Consider the following 20111-nt stretch of genomic DNA (forward strand, 5'->3'; position numbering starts at 1 on the left):
AATCTTAGTGCAAAAAGGAAGTAACTTTCAATATATATTTGCCATACAATGTAGAAACATGTTAAAGATAATTAAAATGCATTTGCACAGATATTTCTTTTCTATCTGGATAATGATGTCACCATAGTATATTACCTCCTCACAGTCACAAATGGATTGTCTTGTCAGAACACCCCTATAATACAGGGAAGAATTAGCTTAATTTTACAGGTGGGGAACTGAGGAACAGGTTAGATTAAGTGATTTGCCCAAGGTCACACACAATAGCTGAGGCAGGGACTGAACACACATCTCCCATATTCCAGTGTCCTACCCCACTAGACCATCCTTCCTCCCCATTGTTATGTGTATCATATATAGCAGCACCTACTTCTATGTTCCTTGTACCCCCAAAGCTCCTGTTGAAATCAATGGAAATTTTGGGTTGCAAGGAATGCAGGATTGGGCCCACAAGTTCTAAGTATTTGTCTTCTTATATAGCTTTTGACTTGTCATTTTTTCTAAAAAAAATTAAAAAAAATAAAGGCCTGATATTGCTCCACCCAAGATCCAGGACAGGACTCTTATTTCAATGGGAGCAGGTCTGAAATTAGTAGCTGACTGTGTTGTAAACATAGCTGTAACCATGTTAGCCAGTGTCCCTGTGTTCTCTTGAGGCTGTAGGCAGAGTGGGAGAACAGCACCAAAGGCACAACATTTTCCCTTTCAGCTTTTTAGGGTGTTCACTTACAAGACCCTTTGATCAGTTTTGATTTTAATTCTGTTCATTCATCCACTCTTACTCCCCACCCCTTCACAAAATAGGATTTAACTTTCTTCCATCAATTCAGATGCTTTGATATGTATGCAGACACAAGCGATATAATCACGTGTACATCTGTAGATATAGACATTCACACACACTTCTAAATCAAAATATCTGTCTAGGTTTTATACCATGCATCTCACCATGGTCCCTGGGTACCTAAGTTAAATACTGTCGTCAATATGGAGTTTGAATAGTCCTGCTTGAAATGAAAATCTTTGATTTTTTCTGAATACAATGTTCAAATATTTCTGGAGTTTGTGCCCTTTCCTCCAGTGATTAATTTGTGCCAGGGCTGAGCCCTGGCACCTCGAGGCTTGGCCGTTCATAGCCCCGGCACCTCTGGGCTTGCTGCATCAGTTATGAATATAAAAAAAAAATTGCTTGAGCCCAGGCACCTCTTTCATTACAAATTAAGCCCTGCTTTCCTCCCTCAGATCTGAACTGACTCTACTCTTGGAACACATGAAGGGTAGGATTTTCAAAAGCACTCAGTGCTAGCTTAACTCTGCTCCTGTTGAAGTCAGTGGGACCATGACCTTCAAGAGGTAGAGTTAGGCTAATGCTTCTGGTGTCCCACTGAAGATGTATGGGGTATAAACACTCAGGCTTCAAGGCATAAGCCCAACATCTGATTAATGGAAGCTAGGAAGAAATTTTTCCTGTGGGCAGGTTATTCCATAATGCCCTTCTGCAGGGTTTCTTGCACCTTCCTTTGAAGCAGTTGGTGCTGGCCCATGTTGGAGACAGAATACTGGACTAGAAGGACCACTGGTCTGACCTATGGCAATTCCTACGTTCCCTTGTTAAAGGCATAGGAAGCTAAACTGCACTGGTAAGCATGACTTTGAGCATTCCCATCAACTCAGCTGGGGCCAAATCCTCAGAGGCCCTGACCCCCTGCCACTCCTGCTCAAGTAGTGCCTTTGGAGTTGGCCCTCAGAGGGGCTCATTCCAAGAAGCAGAAGTGGCAGTGCAGAATCGATAAAGGGGCTCAGCAACTCAAAGAATCAGGGCAATAATATCTCAAACTTTGGAACAAGAACAGCTTTAGATCTCATTTTCATCCTTCGGGGCTGGGGAAACTAAACAATAATAGAACATTCAGCATGGCCTAGAGCAGTGTTTCCCAAACGTGGGACGCCACTTGTGTAGGGAAAGCCCCTGGCAGGCCGGGCCGGTTTGTTTACCTGCCCCGTCCGCAGGTCCGGCCGATCGTGGCTCCCATTGGCCGCGGTTCGCTGCTCCAGGCCAGTGGGGGCTGCTGGAAGTGGCGCGGGCCAAGGGATGTGCTGGCCGCCACTTCCTGCAGCTCCCATTGGCCAGGAGCAGCAAACCGCGGCCAGTGGGAGCCACGATCGGCCGGACCTGCGGATGCAGCAGGTAAACAAACCGGCCTGGCCTGCCAGGGACTTTCCCTACACAAGCGGCATCCCAAGTTTGGGAAACACTGGCCTAGAGGATTCTTAGCTTGTATTTATGTATGAGAGAGTATGCTTTTTGCATCTATTTTTAATTCTTAAAGTGTTATGTATTTTATCTGGGCCCTATTTGAATCAAACCTCTGAAAATCAGTCAATCGGCTTTACAAGTTTAGGGAGAATTTAGAATAGTTCTATAATAGTGTCAGTTCTAAGCTGCTTCTTGTAATGAGTTACTTATCAACTCTATTCAATGGGATGCAAGGTCACCAAAACCTAGAAAAGATTCTAATTAATTCAGTACCCAACACCACTGGCAGTTTGACCCAGTACTGAACGACTGAATGGTGATGAAATCCTGGCTCCATTGGAATCAACTGGAGTTTTGCCATTGACTTCGGTGGGGGCAGCATTTCACCTCAGGTAATTTCTTCCCTGATGTAAACTAAAAAGTTCTCATGTCTGCACTATGAGGCAAAGAAAGAAATTGTAGGATTCAAAGGTCTTAGGGCTGATCTGCACACAAAGTCGCACAGAGATAACAACAGGTGTGAATTAAAACTAATTTAATTATTGTGATGTAAGTCAGTGTGCAGGTACTCTTATTTTCTAATAAAAATAGCAAAAATTAATTGAGCCAAAATCATTTTGTTATTGAGTTTAGCTAAACTGACTGTAGCCTTTTTTGTTCTGCCATTAGCGTAGCCACACACAGAGGTGCACTTACACAACAAAATCAGTTTTAGGAAATCAGTTTCATTACATTGGTGCAAGTTTGCATGTAGACCAGGGGTTCCCAGACTTTTTGCTGGCATGGCACTATTTTAATGAATTATTTCCTCCCAGAATCCCAGACAGCATGGAGGATGCCATTTTGAAGAGCAAAATGGCATCCTCCACACAACATGACCTCGCATGCACTGCTGATTTGTAGTACCACCAGAGGATCTGAACCATTTGCATAAAAATAATCATAAGCTTTTATCTGCTTTATTGGTATTGATCTTTTTACTGAGTTTTCGTATAAGCACTGAATATAATTTTCAGCTAATACACTTTTTAATAGTACATATAAAGCTAAATAGAAATATTGGCTTGCAGACAAATGGTTTTGTAGAATAATTATTGATCCCCTCTTAATGTTGTAAGTATTTCTCACTAGTGGATGAAATATACCTCTGTGCAGAGGGCCACCACAAATTCTATGCATCAGTTAAATCCCACTGAACCCCTCAATACAGGGCTTCAGTGGGACTTGACCGGTGCACAGATCTTGTGCTAGTCCTCAGAGTGAAATTCTCTCCAAACATCTTGAATGTCACCCACTGAATATCTTTCATTTATTCAATGGTTTGTACTAGCCTTAAGCACTCACATATCTACAGTTTAAGGTTATCTAACTTAAAGGCAGCTGCAATAATATACTTTAAATGGTCTATTTCCTGCCATGCATCAGCTGAGTTGATGAGTTTGTTATTGACCGGTTATTATTTATTATTTACAGTAGAACCCACTGCTTGCCTTCTTTCTATACATTTGAAAAGGGTATAGTCCCTGCCTGAAGGAATTTCACAGTCTAAGGACAAATACTATTATTTATTTGTATTACAGTAGCATCTATAGACCCCTATTATGGACCCAGACTCAGTTTTGCTAGGAGCTATACAAACACTGAACAAAGAGACAGACCATGCCCAAAAGACATTACAATCCAAGTATAAGACAAGAGCCAACAGTGAGTACAGACAGACAGGGAGCACAGGGCAAAGATAAGACAAGCATTATAAGCAGCTGTCACAGCACATTGGCTGCCTAACCATTGTCAGAAGCAGACAGAGTTTAGGGGGAAAGGGAAAGCAAAGAGGGATATTTACTACAAGTTAATTAGATTCACTCACAACAGACATCAGGAGTAGAACTTTTAAAACTATTGCTGGACCATTTTCTAGACTGCAAGTGTTATATCTCAGCTACACTTCTGATGTAATTTTTGTTCTTCAGCCTGGACACTTTGTGTTTTTTAAAAATACTAGTTCTCATTAACAGCTGATCAGATGCTATTCCAAAGAACAGTGGATCTTGCATATCAACTTTTCTATCTGTTTTCTACATTTCCACATTTCTTTTAAGAAGGCTGTATAAACACACTAAAACTTACCAAATTGAGGGGCATGGCCCACTTCTGTAGAGCAGATGTCCTTCTCATGTGCTGATCTGCCATATGTGGCAGAATAGATGTTAAGAAACTTTGACTCTTTACAGTGGAGTTTCAGTTCTTCGTTTTCACACGCTGATTTGGTTTTATGTTCAGCTAAAATAGAAACCAATAACAATGCTATATTACGAGGTGGACTGTTAATGGTTAATTAATGAAATGTGGCATACCTACAAGGAGGAACTCAACCAATCAGCAAAGGGGAAAGTTAACTCCTCCAAGATTGTTCCCTCATTTTAAATTAATTAAAAAAATAATTTTCCCATTCTTCTCTCCCACTGGCTCATCCTCTATGGCCTGCTTTATAAAAATACTCATTACAATAAATATAATCTCTCTTTGCTTCTCCAAAGGACATGGCCACATTCTCCACTGCTTCGTTGCTGAGTGGCTCAGCCCACACATTAATAATATAGATGGTCTGCATCACTTGGTGCCACAGCATACAGCTGAAGTGAGCGCCAAAGAATTCTAGGCACTGTGGTATAAGAATGGTTCGATTTCAAATGTTGGTCTCAGCCACAGCCATTTAACTCCAGTGAAGGCAATGGGTTTGCACAGGTCTGACTGAGAGAGGAGGTTAGCCCATTCTGTTAAACATCTTTCAAAATGGGTCATGAAAACAGGAAAAGGGGGTTACACAGCTGAAAAGGGGCAAAGGGAAACCTTATTGTTATCAGGGATGTTGATGTGAAGTACTAAGATCAGACTGGAGAGAGGAAAACTTCATATCTATTCATAAAACAAACTTAATTGTTTCTTCTGAAATACAAGAGACATAGCTTTGATTTCCTTGGGAATAATCCAGGTCCCACACAAGAGCAGACAGAAAGTAGTCACTTTTAAACATTCTTTGTATTGACTCGCTGATTATTAGTTGTTTAGAAGTGCAAATGGTGCTGCACAACAGGAAAGTTGTGTGAAGCAAACAAAAAATGTTCTGATCTGGGGGGCTAACAGCCTAAAACTATGTTCTGGGTTTGTACAGCACCTAGCACAATGGGATCCTGGTCCATGACTGAGGTTCCTAGAGGCTACCGCAATACAAATAATAAAGAAACCAGAAGCTGTTATACTACAGGACAAGCCAAGCCAGTTGCCTAGGATAAGAATATAATGAAGACTTTTGTAGCTATACCATACTAATAAAGAAAAAATAGCATTTCTAGTGAGACTAAAAACTACATGAAGCTGAAATCTAAGAATTTGGAAGAGTACTTAAGCACATGCTTGAAGACAATGGGTACATCTAAACAGGGATAAAAGACTCCTGGCACGGCTGCGGTTGGCCCAGGTCAGCTGACTTGGGCTGCGAGGCTAAAAAGTGCTGTGTAGACATACGGATTCAGGCTCGAGCTGGAGTCCGAAGTCTAGGACCTTCCACCCTTGCAGTGTCCCAGAGCTTGGGTTCCAGTCTCAGCCCGAACAGCTACACAGCAATTTTTCAGCCCCGGTGCCTGAGTCAGCTGACCTGGACAGGTTATTTATCCCTGTCTAGACCCAGGGGCTTGACGTTATGCATATGCACAAGAGCTTTCCTGAATATAGGGATGTTTTCCAAAATCAGGCCTAACTAAGAATGTTACTATCATACTAAAACAACAAGGAGTCTGGTGGCACCTTAAAGACTAACAGATTTATTTGGGCATAAGCTTTCGTGAGGTTTTTACTCACGAAAGCTTATGCCCAAATAAATCTGTTAGTCTTTAGGTGCCACCAGACTCCTTGTTGTTTTTGTAGATACAGACTAACACGGCTACCCCCTGATACTTTACCATCATACTGAGTAATATAAATCTTACGTTGAGATAGATTAGATTGTTCGCACTCACCTTGAAACCTATTACTTAAAGCAATTCTGCAGACAGGAAACTCCATTAAATATACTTTTAGGTAGCTTTTGTAAAAGTGAAATCACAAAGTCAATCATATATAGGAAATATCTGCGCTACAGTAGATGAAAAATATCAAGTGACTTTAAAAAAACAAAGATCCCAATCCACTGAGATCCATAAAATGAAAACGCTTTTTAATGACATAGACCTAAATATAATATCTGGGATACATACAAATATAACAGATAGAAATCCTAGAAAGTAAGTATGCAGGCACATGTTTATTTTTCTGAAGACAGGTTCACCTATTAACATCAGTGATGGGAGTCAATGTGTTGGTGCTATTTCAAAGTTAGTGATTCCTTATCTGAGCTTCCTGTCCTTGACATTGAGGTCCTACACAATTCAGTCTCTACTCACCTATTTGTATCTTGTGTCACCCCCTCCCTCCCCTCTCCTGTTCCTTATTGCCAGTCTTGATGCTCTGTTTCCTTGCTCCTTCCACAATCCCCCTTGTGCTTCGATGATGCTCCCCCTATACATGGAATATCTTCTCTGCGTGGCAAAGTCACTACCCTCTGAAAATGCAAATGCCTTCTTGAAGACCCATTTCCACTATACAAAAAAATTGCTAGCAAATAATGGCTAGGTGCTGGGGAGTTGGAATTCACTCTTATAATTAATAAGATAAAACTTTAAAAAAACTCTTGATTGTTGTTTCCCTGTTCTCCACCCTTCCTATTTTTCTCTTGTGTTTGTACAATGAGTGCCCATTGAGGCAACGACTGTCCCTTTACAGTTGTTGTAAGAACCTACCGGCATTTGAGGTTCTACTGAAATATAAATAGTTTATCATGTATATTTATTCTTATGTGTCCACTGAAAACAAATCTCTGTTATGCACAAAAACTGGCTATGGCTGAACTTCAAAAGATTCTGAGGTTTTGTTCCAGCTATCTAGGCATTTTTTCCCACACTCATCACCATGGTATCTAGCCTTTTGACATTTGTATGCTTTTAATCCAAACCACTTTTGTGAAAAATGTCATAATATTCCTCTCTAAAGTATGAGCTTTTCCAGCTTTTTTTTTTTTTAAACTCTATGTCTTAGATTCTGACAAACTGTACTAGCAGTTATATTGGTAGCAAGCATGTGAATATTGCAGACAAGATGGAAAGCTAAGATAAAGTAGAAATACAATCTGCTATTAATCTTAAAATCTGAAAACTTCATGTAGATTTATGCAAAGCTTTCTGCACTGGCATTATAACCAAAACAAATGAAACACAAAAATGAACTCGCCTGTTGTAGAAATTACTTACTAGGTTTGCATTTAAAGGAGACAAGGAGGTATTTAGTGGTTCCTGGACATAGATCAGGTCCAAAAACCCGACTATTGACAAGGAGTTGGCAGGCTCTCTGGTTCTGGCATTCATCCAGTACTTTCTAGAACAACGGGCAAAAAGGATAGTCTTGAAAACAAGATATGAAGCTATACAGCAACTAAAACTCTTAGCTGTATTTTGCTCTATACATGAAAGAAATTATTCAGCGGCACTGGGTTTTGTCATAGATGCATTAAAAAAAAAAAAAGATATATGACAGGAATAAGACCATGTCTGTGCTGGGCTTTGATTGGTGGCTGAAAATCCTGGGTGAGTTCATTTGAAACACAGTTCAAACTAAGGACTTGATGCAGCAAGGTACTTAAGCACATGATGAACTTTAAGCACATGAGTAGACTCAGTAGGGACTACTCGTGTCCTTAGAGTTAGGCACATGTTGAAATACCTTCCTCAATCAGGGCCTAAATCCATTTCAGACATGATTTGGTTAGCCAGTATAGATGTGACCAAGCTACTTTAAAACTATTTTTAAAAAACTCAGACCTTTATCTACATCAATTTGTTTTTCTAATAATATCCCGCTATTCCTATTGTGCTGCTCCAGCAAGTAATCAGTAATTGTAAGGGTGAGAGGAGTAGAGTAGAAAGGCTTACAATGTTATAACCATGTTGTCAACTAGACCTGCTCTGAGCAGGGTGAAAGAACATGGTGGTTGGCAGGCCAGAAGCTGTTTACAGTAGCACTTACACTTTGCTACTGCTGCTGGAGCTGGAGCTGTATCAGTGGTAGCGATGGTGGGAAATCTTAAGGAAAAAAGGATAGTGTAAACACTGCCAAAGATGGTTTTGAATCCAGTTTTAATACAATTCTGCCACGCCGAATCATGTCTGAAAACAGTTTGGGTTTAAGTTTGGGTGTAACTGTGTTTAAACCAAGTTTAATAGGTAGTTTGTTTAAAACAAACAAAAGGAAGTATTTCTTCACACAACGCACAGTCAACATGTGGAACTCTTTGCCAGAGGATGTTGTGAAGGCTAAGACTATAACAGGGTTCAAAAAAGAACTAGATAAATTCATTGAGGATAGGTTCATTAATGGCTGTTAGCCAGAATGGGCAGGGATGGTATCCCTAGCCTCTGTTTGCCAGAAGTTGGGAGTGTGCGACAGGGGATGGATCACTTGGTTATTACCTGTTCTGTTCATTCCCTCTGGGGCACCTGGCATTGGCCACTGTCAGAAGACAGGATACTGGGCTAGATGGACCTTTGGTTTGACCTAGTATGGCCGTTTTTATGTTCTTAAAACTCAGTTTTCAAAACATGGTAAAAAACCCAATGTAGACAGGGATTTTTAAACATTATTTCTGAGTCATCTGTATTATCGCCATGCTTTCTTATGCTTAATAACACAGCAAATTGTGATATTTGGTATATTCTCTTTAGGTCATCAATCTTAATCCACTCCAAGACAGTAGTGACTGAAAAGCATTATTCTCTGATAGCTGTAGGTGCCAATGTAAAAATGTGTTGGCCATTACTGTCCAGCTTCTAGTCAGAAGGAGCTAAATTCATCCCTGGCATAGCTCTACCAACTTCAATGGATTTACACCAGGAATGAATTTAAACCAGGTGTTCAAATCACAACAATTGCACTAATTGACACTCTTGTTTCCACTTTCAGAAAAGATGCCAATAGCTGAACTATCATCATCCTTGGACACAATCCCTCCAGAACAGAAATGATGCACATTGGCAGCATATCACAATGATCCTATAAAGTTCTGGCCCCTTTTGTTCCTTTTTGTGGCGAAAAAGGACTTAAATCCAACACTTTTCATGAGCATTACATTGCTATTAAATTGTTTAAAAGGGAAGAAAAAGGACTGAGAACTTAGTTTGGTCACTCAATTTTTCTTTTAAAATGTTTCAAGTCAAATGGCACACCTTCATTGGAATTGTTCAGGAAAGAATCAGTTAAACAAAATCAGAAGAAATTTAGCTCTTGAACAAGAGGGCATAACTGACTCCCATTAAGTTCAATGAACATTGCATCTGTTTACACCTGAGCTGAACCATCATCTGTAAATCTCTTTATAGTGGTATCTCTTTATACAAAGAGTGCTCACATTTTGCACTGACTCAGCTGTGCAAAAACATCCAGCTCCTTATATTATCATAATTAGATAGCATTATTAGTAAGGTTATTAACCTATTGGGACAGATCTAACTTTGCCTTTATCCTTTCACTAGGAGGCTACTGTATAAAATGCCAGCTATTCTTTCTCCTTTCTGTAAGATAATATTATGCTTGATTATGCAGATCTCAGACTGTGTTCCACAGAGAGGGACAGAATGAGATCATCAGCGTTCTTTTCCAAGAATTCCGTTTACAGTATGTGTCTTTTCTATTTGACAGAGTCAGAGCTTTCTGGGATGCAAAGCCAGACACTTAACTTTCATATCTGTAGTTCTGAACAGTGAAAAAGGAAAATATCTGTAAAAATTTATATTATTTTACAATGCAGTTGTCAGCTGAGATGTGTAGTGTACTCAAGAAAAATTGTTCATGGAAACCTCCCAGAGACCCTCAGGACTCAAGAACTCAAATTAATCATGGGTGTCACTCTACTGAAGTCAATGAAATGACACCAAGGATGCATTTGGCCCCACATTTTTTTAGTGGACAGCTGTATTTTCACATGGCCCCAAGGTCATTCATGGAATATCTTTAGATGTTAGTTGCAGTTCAGCATGGACAAGCCACGTTTTTAAAACTCTGTGTCACAACACTGTTTTTATAAAAGGATGTTATACTAAATCACTTATTAATACTATTATTAATGGATGGAATGTAGATTCCCTGCTGACATGAAGCAATGGAACTAGGGTGACCAGATGTTCCGATTTTATAGGGACAGCCCCGACTTTTGGGTCTTTTTCTTACCTAGGCTCCTATTACCTCCCACCCCCTGTCCCAATTTTTCACACTTGCTGTCTGGTCACCCTAAATGGAACAGCTGTAAGCACTAAGGCCTTGATTCTGCAAAATACCCCTGTTCTGTAGAGCTCTTAAACACATCTTTACTTTAAGCATATGTTTAAATCCCATTGAGTTCCCATTGACAATGCTTTGCTGAAGCATAGCCTAACCGAGGAACTCTAGCCCTTCTTTACTGTGATGAAACAAGCTCTTGACTATACTCGAAGGGTGGACTTCCTCAACTTATGTAAAGAAATTCCCATGACAGCAAGTAATGAACTGCTGTGTAAGCCATACTCTACTCTGTATGTGAAGCAACTCTTAGGATATTATTGGTAAACCTCAATATTCCTGTCAAATTTATGATAAAGTAGGTTGTTGTGGCCAGAGAGTTTTCTCAGCCTTGCCATGCTGGTGATCCAGGTTCAAGTGCTGTTATCTGACACTCTGGGTGATTAATTTGGCTCAGTATGTTCAACTGCCTGGGGTAAGCCGTGCCTCATGTCAGGGGTCCTTGAGACTGATTAAGACTGTTCTGACCAGATCGGCTTGGCTAAAAGGATGGGTGTTATAGGGCCTCAAAAATGGGGGGTTAAGTGTGGAAAAATGGGGAGGTTAGTATAGAAGGAACCCTGAAAATCTTTTTCAAGCCTACGGGAATAATAAAACCTATTCACCTGATATCTCTGGTGGTCTAATGAGTGCTTCCAAGTGTGCCATTTTGTGTTATATACCAGTTGAAACATTGTGGAATTCACTTAACATTGTGAATACTTGGCATTTTCATAGAATATGGATCACAAAACTGAAATCTGATCTAAAAACATTCTGCTTTTTAAAAACCATCTACAATATGTGATACCTGCAAAGTGGTAGACGCCACACAGTTTAAGGGGTCTTTCATCGCGGTTTCAGGCTGCTGTGTACTACACATTTGGTAATCTTGCCCATAAAATGCTGATTGGACACTTATTGTTGAATGTCGAGGACACTGCAGGCTCAAACGATCGCCATCACAGGCATACACAGAGTGATTTTGCAGAAGTTTGGTTAGGTAACCTAGAAAATATTTAGCTATGTTACAATTAGTACAGGCAATGATAAACTCTTTAGGTAATATGAAAACCGTGGTCATCTTCTGGAAAGGGCATAAAATCAGGATTGTAAGCATGGCCATACCATATGACACTATGAGCTTATCAGCCTTTACAACCTAGTCAGGATCAGGCCTTAAAAATATCCAGATGCTACTGGCAATCTTGTTGGTGATCCAATAGGTGGCACCCTTCCCACTGAGTCAGTACTAAACCAATGCTCCAGTAGGGGGCACTGTGCTGCTGGAGATGCCATTTTTCAGATGAGGTTTGAAGCTAGGTTATGGCAACTTGTGGTCATTAAAGATCCCAAGGCACTTTCTCAAAAGTCCAAGGTGTTATTCCTCAGTTTTCTGGTCTATTTCCCCCTGCAGTCTCAATTGGATAAGGTATTCTTTATTTCCTGTCCTAAACTGAGGTGTAATCTTACTGTACTCTTAAACGGTTGCTGTGGGGATTAGGGGTTTGGGTATAGGAGGGTGCTCTGGGCGGGGAGCAAGGGCTTCAGAGGGTGATCAGGGCTGGGGCGTGGGGGAGGGGTGAGGACTCCGGCTGGGAGTACGATCTCTGGGGTGGGGCTGGGGATGAGGGGTTTGAGGTGCGGGAGAGGGTCAGAGGTGCAGACTCCAGGCGGCACTTACCTCAGGCTGCTCCCAGAAGCAGTGGCATGTCCCCCATCCAGCTCCTACACATGGGGTAGCCAGGGAGGCTCCGCATGCTGCCCCGTCTGCAGGCACCACCCCTGCAGCTCCCATTGGCCGTGGTTCCCAGCCAATGGGAGCTGCGGAACCAGAGCTTGGGGTGGGGGCAGCATGCGGAGCCCCCTGGCTGCCCCTACGCGTAGGAGCTGGAGGGGGGACATGCCACTGCTTCCAGGAGCTGCGCGGAGCCACAGCAGGCAGGGAGCCTGCCTTAGCCCTGCTGCGCTGCCCTCCGGACTTTTAATGGCCCAGTCAGCAGTGCTGACCGGAGCCGCCAGGGTCCCTTTTCGACTGGGCATTCCGGTCGAAAATTGGACACCCGGCAACCCTAGTCATAACAGCTGCATTTACCATGTGATTTCGGGTAATATGCATGACCATGTTCCCTACTGTCTTAAAATGCAACAAATTCCTGTATTTTAAACCTTCCACATCACACATTTGAAAGTTAATGCATGTTCAGCACTCAGCACCCCTAGGTATTTTTCTTCTCACATTTAAATTTAAACAAAGAAAATGTTATAAAATAAAATTAGGGGAATAATTCAATGAAATGGCCAAGAAATCAGAACCACAGTTGTTGTTTTTTTAAAAAAGAGTTGCTTGACTAATGCCCCATTTGCTACATTTAAAAATTATCTCTAATTATCTTCTGTTTTAATTATCCAGTCTTAACACACCCTTATGTTGATGTGAATACAACAATGGTATTTAAAGGAGCACTTGGAAGTTTGTAAGCCTAACATTTGAACTTTTATCTTTATATGGCCATGAAATTCTATATATTTGCGCCCTAAAAAAATCAAAACCTACAACCCTATAGCAACAAACTAGTACATATTCCTGATAAAAACATCCACAACATTTTTAATAATGAGTGACCGCTTCCAGTGAGTTATTTGTTTTAAACTAGGAGAAACAGAATTTTAAAAATCAAACTAAATAACACAACTGAGTCATTTTAATTCTTCAATACACAATTCAATTCTCTACAAACAACTTTTAAGAAATTTCAGGGGGAAAACAGGAAATCCCTTACCATGATAACAGTTGAATACGGTATGTTAGTACAGTCTGATATTTCTTTCCACATTTAGATTTTTTGTTGTTAAAATTAAGGTTGGTTGTTCATAGATGATGTACAGATTTGGTGAGTTTAGGCCACATCTAGCAGCTAGCTCCACTTTTTATGTTCTGGCCTACTTGGGAAATTTGAGAATGCCAAAATGTAACTGTTACAAAAAACCGACTACAATTCTGAATCTGCACCATTAAAGTTAGTGGGAGCTTTGTCACGGATGTCAGTGAATTTAGGATTAAACCCTTGTAGATCTCCACTTGCAGCACTAAGTTTGGAATGAGAAGAAGGAAGTTTAATTATCAGCCCATTTTTTCACATGCTTATAAATCTGAAAATAATAACCCTTTGGGTTGAAAATGTTCATTCTTGTTACTAACTCAAAAGCATTTCTTTCTTTCTTTCTTTCTTTCTTTCTTTCTTTCTTTCTGTCTTTCTGCAAGTTTGGTAAAATTCAGTTTGGCCATTTTTGAGTTACCAGAGCACAACAAATGGTGGATTTTACACATTAAGAAAGTTACTCAGAAGCTTTCTGTGCTCTTATATCTCAAAAACAGCTTTATTTTAAATGTTCACATTTGTCATGGCTCTAGATGTCAATAAACACACATGCCTAAGACATGATTAAAGAAGTCTGGTTTAGGAATAACCAAATTGTAAGTCTCAACAGAATGTGTTGAACATGCACAATATATTACTTTGCCACTGTTTTTTTTAGGCATGGCATTGCGGTGTGAAACTGTAGATAAGTGGTTCTCAACTTCTGCATGCTGAGACCTCTCTCCCATTTAGCAACATGAGAAGGGCAGGGTGGTGACGTACGCCAGGTTGAGATCCCCTGCTTTTGATTTACCCACATGTTGTGAGTAGATATCTGGAACAACACACACTGAAACAATGAGTATAATCATTCTGAGGCCTACCTGCACCAATGCCTTCCCTCTGTCTTTATTCATAGCTCTCCCTGTCCTTAATTCTGTTGATCTGCGTGCAAGGGCTTGTCTACATGGGGGAAGCTATTGCAAAATAAACAAGGGTGTGAATGTAAAGCTCAACAGCTACTCTGTACTAACTGCCCATGTGGACACATTTATTTTGCACTAAGAGTGCCATTTTGCAGTTTAGCTTAATCTACTTCCAAAACAGACTTGGAGGTGGATTAAGCTAAAGTATAAAAAGAAACTTTTAGTGTAAATAAGAGTGGCCGTATAAGCAGCTATTGCAGAATAATTATTCCTCAAAAACTATTCCAGGCGATTTCCCACGTAGACAAGCCCTCAGTTCAAAGATCATGTGCTCCAGGGCTTTGTGCTCCAGCGTGAACTAAAAAGAGCGTGAGGAATTTTAAATTTCCAACATTGAAGCCCAACTGAAAAATCTGTTCAAGTGTCCATAGCTCCTGGAGGCCTCCTCATCTTAGTCTGTGCAGAGAGAGAGAAGAAAGAGCCCTACTAGACCCGCCCTTCAAGGAAGTGGAAGGAAAGATGAAGCACCAGAGAAGATGGAAAGAAGTTTCCCCATCCTCTCTGGGAGAACTAATAGAAAAACATCTTCTGCTTCTGGGTCCCCTCCATTCCACAGAAGGAACTGTGGAACAGACTCTCAGGCCTGGTCCATGCCTAAAATTTAGGTCAACCCAGCTACATCACACAGGTCTGTGAAAAATTGCATGCCCTGTGTGATGTAGTTAGGACAATTTAACCCCTGCTTTAGAAGCAGCAAGTTCAACAGAATAATTTTTCCATCGCTGTAGTAAATGTCTACATACACTACAGCACTGTACCATTGTAGCACTTGTAGGGTAGACATATCCTTATAAGCCAGACACACCAGCTAAGGCCAGCCCAGCATCAAGTCAACTTACTCACACTTCTTTAAGGAGATTAAGCAGAAGGATGGATCTGGATGTGTGTCTGCCTGTTAATACAATGAGTAGATTTGGGGAAGAAAGGGTATGTGTAGAAAAAGGATTTATGTGCTGGTGCAGTGAGGTGTGAGAGATTATTGAGAGAGGAGAGAATGAACATAGGGCCAGGAGGGAAAGCACACAGTGCAAGGAATGAGAGGAAGGGGGGAAAAAGGAAAGAACCAACAATCAGAGGAAAAATAATACACCATGATATACAGTAAAGAAGAGGCAAAAAGTGACTAGAAGGAACAAGAAACAAAAGAGACTTAGTATGGGATTTTATTATTATTTAATAGTTTAATGTCAAATTATTACAGTAAATAGACATAACGGCATGATACTATATGCACCTGGCCTGGGGTTTTCATGTTGTGGGTCAGAGCTCTAAGGAGAAACTTCCACTGGGACTGTTAGTCACGGAGAGTAAATGATATTGTAAACATAATGATTCTAAGATTTTTAAAACTAGGAACCTACAATTAGGCTCCTATGGTCCAGATCGTCAAAGGTATTTAGGTGCCTAACTCCCAAGGATTTCAATGGGAGTTAGGTGCCTAAATACCTTTGAGCATCTGAGCTCTACTTTAATATTAGACAGAGCTGGACAACATTTACCAAAGTTTAATTTTGTCATTTTTCATCAAAATTTGAAATGGAAAAAATTGTGGGGGCAAATTTTTATTATTTTCGGTGTATTTTTCAACCAACTCTGAGATAGTCAAATTCTTTTTAGTGTCAAATTTCATCAACATTTTTAATTTCCATGACCATTTTTTCCAAAATTTGCATGAATTATTTTAAAACATTTTTTTAATCAGCCCTGTTTGACTGATTTTCAAAAATGCTGACTGAAACTCACCAAAGGTTCCTCTAAGGAAGGGAGGCCTGCGAGATGTTTGAGCCTGTTCATTTGTTTTTCCTTTCCTTTGTTCCTTTTCTCCTAAACCCTGGAAGGAGCAAGCTCCGGCGGACCCCAACCAGAGGGCTGAGTTTCCATTTCCAGACCTGGATGACAAGAGGCTGAGTACAGGACCCCATCGAATCCCAGGGAGGTGTGGTGGAGGGACTATGCCCATGAGAGTCCCATTGACTTTCAGTGAGGTTTAGGCTCCTCAGTGCTTTGATCACTTTTGTAAATGAGAGTTAGTTTCTAAGGCACAAAAGCGGTTTTGAAAATATTAACCTATATTTATGTAGGGATTCACCTTACTACTGAAATGCAGCCACCCCTGAGACACATGAGAAAAGTTACTGACTAACAATTGCACCTCTAGAAAGACAGGAATTATAATATTAAAGAGTGTTACACACACAAAAAGATATTCTTATATGCAGAAAACTTCTAAGTCATCAAGTTTCCTTGATTTGTCATCTCTTTACCCACTAAAAATAGCCAACAGTCTTGCTTTGGTATTTTCTGAAGTTTTATTCCCCTAGTTTTGTTAATTTTGACTTTTTTTCACTCTTAGAACTCACTAAGGGCCCAATTTTGCTTCCATTGAAAGCTCCATTGACTTCAGTTTGAGCAGAATCAGAGCCTATGGTAGAAAACCCCTGGATAGAAACAAATCAGACCTCTGTATTTAATTGCCCTAGGGATAGATTTCATAAGGGAATAGATGGCTTATAGAAGAGATATGAGACCCTTCACATCTAGGTCACTGCATCAAATCTAATGTAGGTTAATAGCCAGCAAAAGCCATTGCTATCTTCTGGCAGTGTGGTGGCTTATGTGAAATGATTTGGCATTCTTCATCTAATTCCTAAGGACAAATATCTGAACTGACACCTTTGTTGGCAATCTCAGCATACCGGCCAAGGGATGTAGGGACATGAAGACTCAACTACCCTCTCATGACTAGAGTTGGTAAGTCCAGAAAAAGTCTGAGGCATGGGGGAGTTTGCACTGTCTTTACTGTAAGGTAAACAGAGGGCATGAGTCTAGGGTGACCAGACGTCCCGATTTTTGCTTGTTTGTCCCAATGTTCGGTTGGGATACTGGACAAATAAACAATTTTGCCCTCCGCTCCAGCTCACAGGCGGAGCCCGGAGGGGCTCTCGCCCCCCCCCGACTCGGCCCCCTGCTTCCCCCATTGGATCCCTCCCCAAATCCCCGCCCCCTCACTGCCCCATTGGATCCCGAGTCGGGCCTGGGGAGGAGACGCCCCTGTGCAGCAGCCTGGGCGCACGGGCCATGGCTGGCCGGGGCCGGGAGCGCTGCAGTGCAGCGCAGAGGCTGCTCCAGCCCTGCAGCCCACGGGGCAGCGTGGTGGGTCCGGGGGCAGCGCGGAGCGGGCAGGGCCCGGGTGGGCGGCGCGGCCCGGGGGCGTGGGCCGCCTGCCGGAGACACACAGCGGAGAGGGGCTGCGGGGGCAAGACTTGTCCCAGGCGGGGCGGCCGGCGGGCAGGGGCAAGGAGCCAGCCGGGGTCCACCGAACCGATAAACTTCCCCACCACTGCTGGGGAGCCCTGCGCCTCTCCCGCTTGGTTGCGCTCCAGCGGCTCGCCCCGCTGGGAAGGAGACGCTGGAGCGCAGCCGAGCGGGAGAGGCGCAGGGCTCCCCGCCGGCAGCGGGACACGCCACATGTGCCCGGGGCGGGCAGCTCCGCGGGGAAGGCAGCGCGCGCGGCCGGGGCCTGCTAATGGCCCCGGCCCCTGCGAAACCGTTTTTTTTTTGCTCCGCCGCCGTTTTTTTTTTTTTTTCTCCCGCCCCCCGCCTTTCCCCTGCGTCCCGATATTTCATCCCTGTCATCTGGTCACCCTACATGAGTCTGCCAGGCTGTCAGTCTGGCATCTCCCATAGCACCAAAGACATGGGGTGAAATTCTGATCCAGTTGAAGTCAATGGGAGCTTAGGCATTTACTTCAGGAAGCCTAGGATTTCACCCCATCATTGCAGCCCCTCCCTTGTGTGAGCTGTCCTTCTGAGGTCAGCGAGGCTGCTCACATGAAAAAGTGTTTTCAGGATCAGGCTCTACATTCTCTTTTAAAACAGTCTCGTTAAACAAGAGCTTTTCTCTACTCAAACTGTACAAAAATAAAGTATCTTCCCTGCCCGAGACACTTCTCTGTGGGCCCAATGCCAAAAGGTGCTGAGGCCTCCTGAGAGGTGCTGGGCTTGTGCTGAGGATAGGCCAAATTCTCATTTACAGTGTGGCTTCTTTGCACCACTCTAATATTGTAAAGGGGCCTTAAATGTAATTTACTGCTACTTTAAGGACTTTTTACACTACCAGTGTGGTGTAAAGGAGCCATAGTGTAAATGAGTATCTGGCCCAACATGCATCGTGGATGCTCAACACCATGAAAGGTTTGGTCCCAGAGTGTAATCATTTCAATCCTTTAGGTTTTAAGTTACTTGGAACCAAATGTGCTGTGTACAAAACAGCCCAGTATTCCCTAAAGAATATTAGTGATGGTGTGATTTGGATGAGTTCCCTGGCATCTTAACTGCACCTTTGATCCTGCAAATTCCTAATCCAGTATCTAAGCACCTTTCTGCAACAACCACAAATATTCAGTTCTAAAAATGCTTTTTTAAAAATCTGCTCTGATTTTATATAAGCAGGTGCATTTCACTCAGAAAATAATGTTAAAGGGACTGACACAAAAAGAAATCATGCTCTCCAGCCTTCAAAGTGGCATTTAAAATGCTTGTATATTTGCACACAATAAAGGATAAAAATAGTCATGGAAATTGGCTGCTAACCTTTGATAAGAAAAGTGGTGACGTACTGGTATCTGGATTGTTTTACTCACATGGTAGACTATGTAGACGTGCATTTTTATTATTACACAGAGTACTACACACACAGCCTTTCACCTCTTAGAGGGCTATACTGAGACTGAATGTCTCGCCTTGTGTAAGGAGGGGTGGTGCACACAGCAACCCTGGGAAGGGATGGTGATTCAGAAAGCCACAATTATCTCCCTGCTTCTCCTTAACTCCAGGAGGAAATAAGTCACTGCAGTCCTTTACAAAGTGCAGCATACCTCCCCCTCATGCTGACTCAGTTCCACTGATTTGTGCCTGGGGGGCATGGCTCTGCGCACTTTCCATCCACTGGCTCATGGAGGGGAATAACATTCCCAGGAAAGCTGCTGTCTCCCAGGCGGACCATGCAGACAGTAGCAGTTTCCAATTGCTTCCTTCAACTTCCCCAGGAAGTGTGACTTCATAACACCTCTAATGCAGGCCTGTGCCTCAGTGACAAAATGTGCTTCTATATTGTTTACATAATCCTGTGCAGAGACCAGTTTTCCTAAAGGCAACTACTCCAACCAAAGGGCAATGTCAGGTTAGAAAAAATGTCCTTATCTCTCTAACTAATAACAGCTGGGATTATTCAGAGAGAGATCATTTTAGCAATTGAATGGACTTGCCAGTCTTTAGGATGTCTGTTTACTTTTCTGCAGTTCTCTGCGCTGGGACAATGAACGTAGGCAACTGGTCAGTTTCACGTTGCTTTAGAGTCAAGTTGTTTAGGTTTGGGTTCTGATACAGGCTCTGCAATGTTGTCTGAATTATTACAAACATTACAGGGGAATGTTTATTTGTGTTACAAGATGTCTCTTTTTTGTTTAATATGATGGAAGTATTTCTATTGGTCGTATGTTCTATAAAAGTATATTTTAAAAACACATCTAAACTGGGAGCCATAGCCAACCTGACAGGGATAGTATTGCAGAACCCGAGCATACAAAACTCACAAGTCAGGCCCCCAAA

General features: G+C 41.9%; 1 protein-coding gene across 3 annotated transcripts in view; it reads right to left on the reverse strand.

The window, feature by feature from the left end:
• Positions 1-20111, reverse strand: part of LOC113406380 (protein eva-1 homolog C-like) — a 68383-nt gene that overhangs the window by 29228 nt on the left and 19044 nt on the right. The window contains exons 2-4 of one of the 3 annotated variants that reach the window (XM_026650948.2): positions 11466-11662; positions 7600-7723; positions 4385-4537 (exon numbers count right to left, since the gene is read on the reverse strand). In XM_026650948.2, the coding sequence (XP_026506733.1) occupies positions 4385-4537; positions 7600-7723; positions 11466-11537 (349 nt within the window). In that variant the 5' untranslated portion in view covers positions 11538-11662. Of the gene's footprint in view, positions 1-4384; positions 4538-7599; positions 7724-11465; positions 11739-20111 lie in introns of those variants that run through there. The other 2 variants (XM_026650954.1, XM_026650958.1) reach the window with 2 other exon arrangements.

This window comes from Terrapene carolina, unplaced genomic scaffold (genome assembly GCF_002925995.2).
Source record: "Terrapene carolina triunguis isolate 2854851 unplaced genomic scaffold, T_m_triunguis-2.0 Scaffold30, whole genome shotgun sequence".
NCBI classification, from domain to species: Eukaryota; Metazoa; Chordata; order Testudines; family Emydidae; genus Terrapene; species Terrapene triunguis.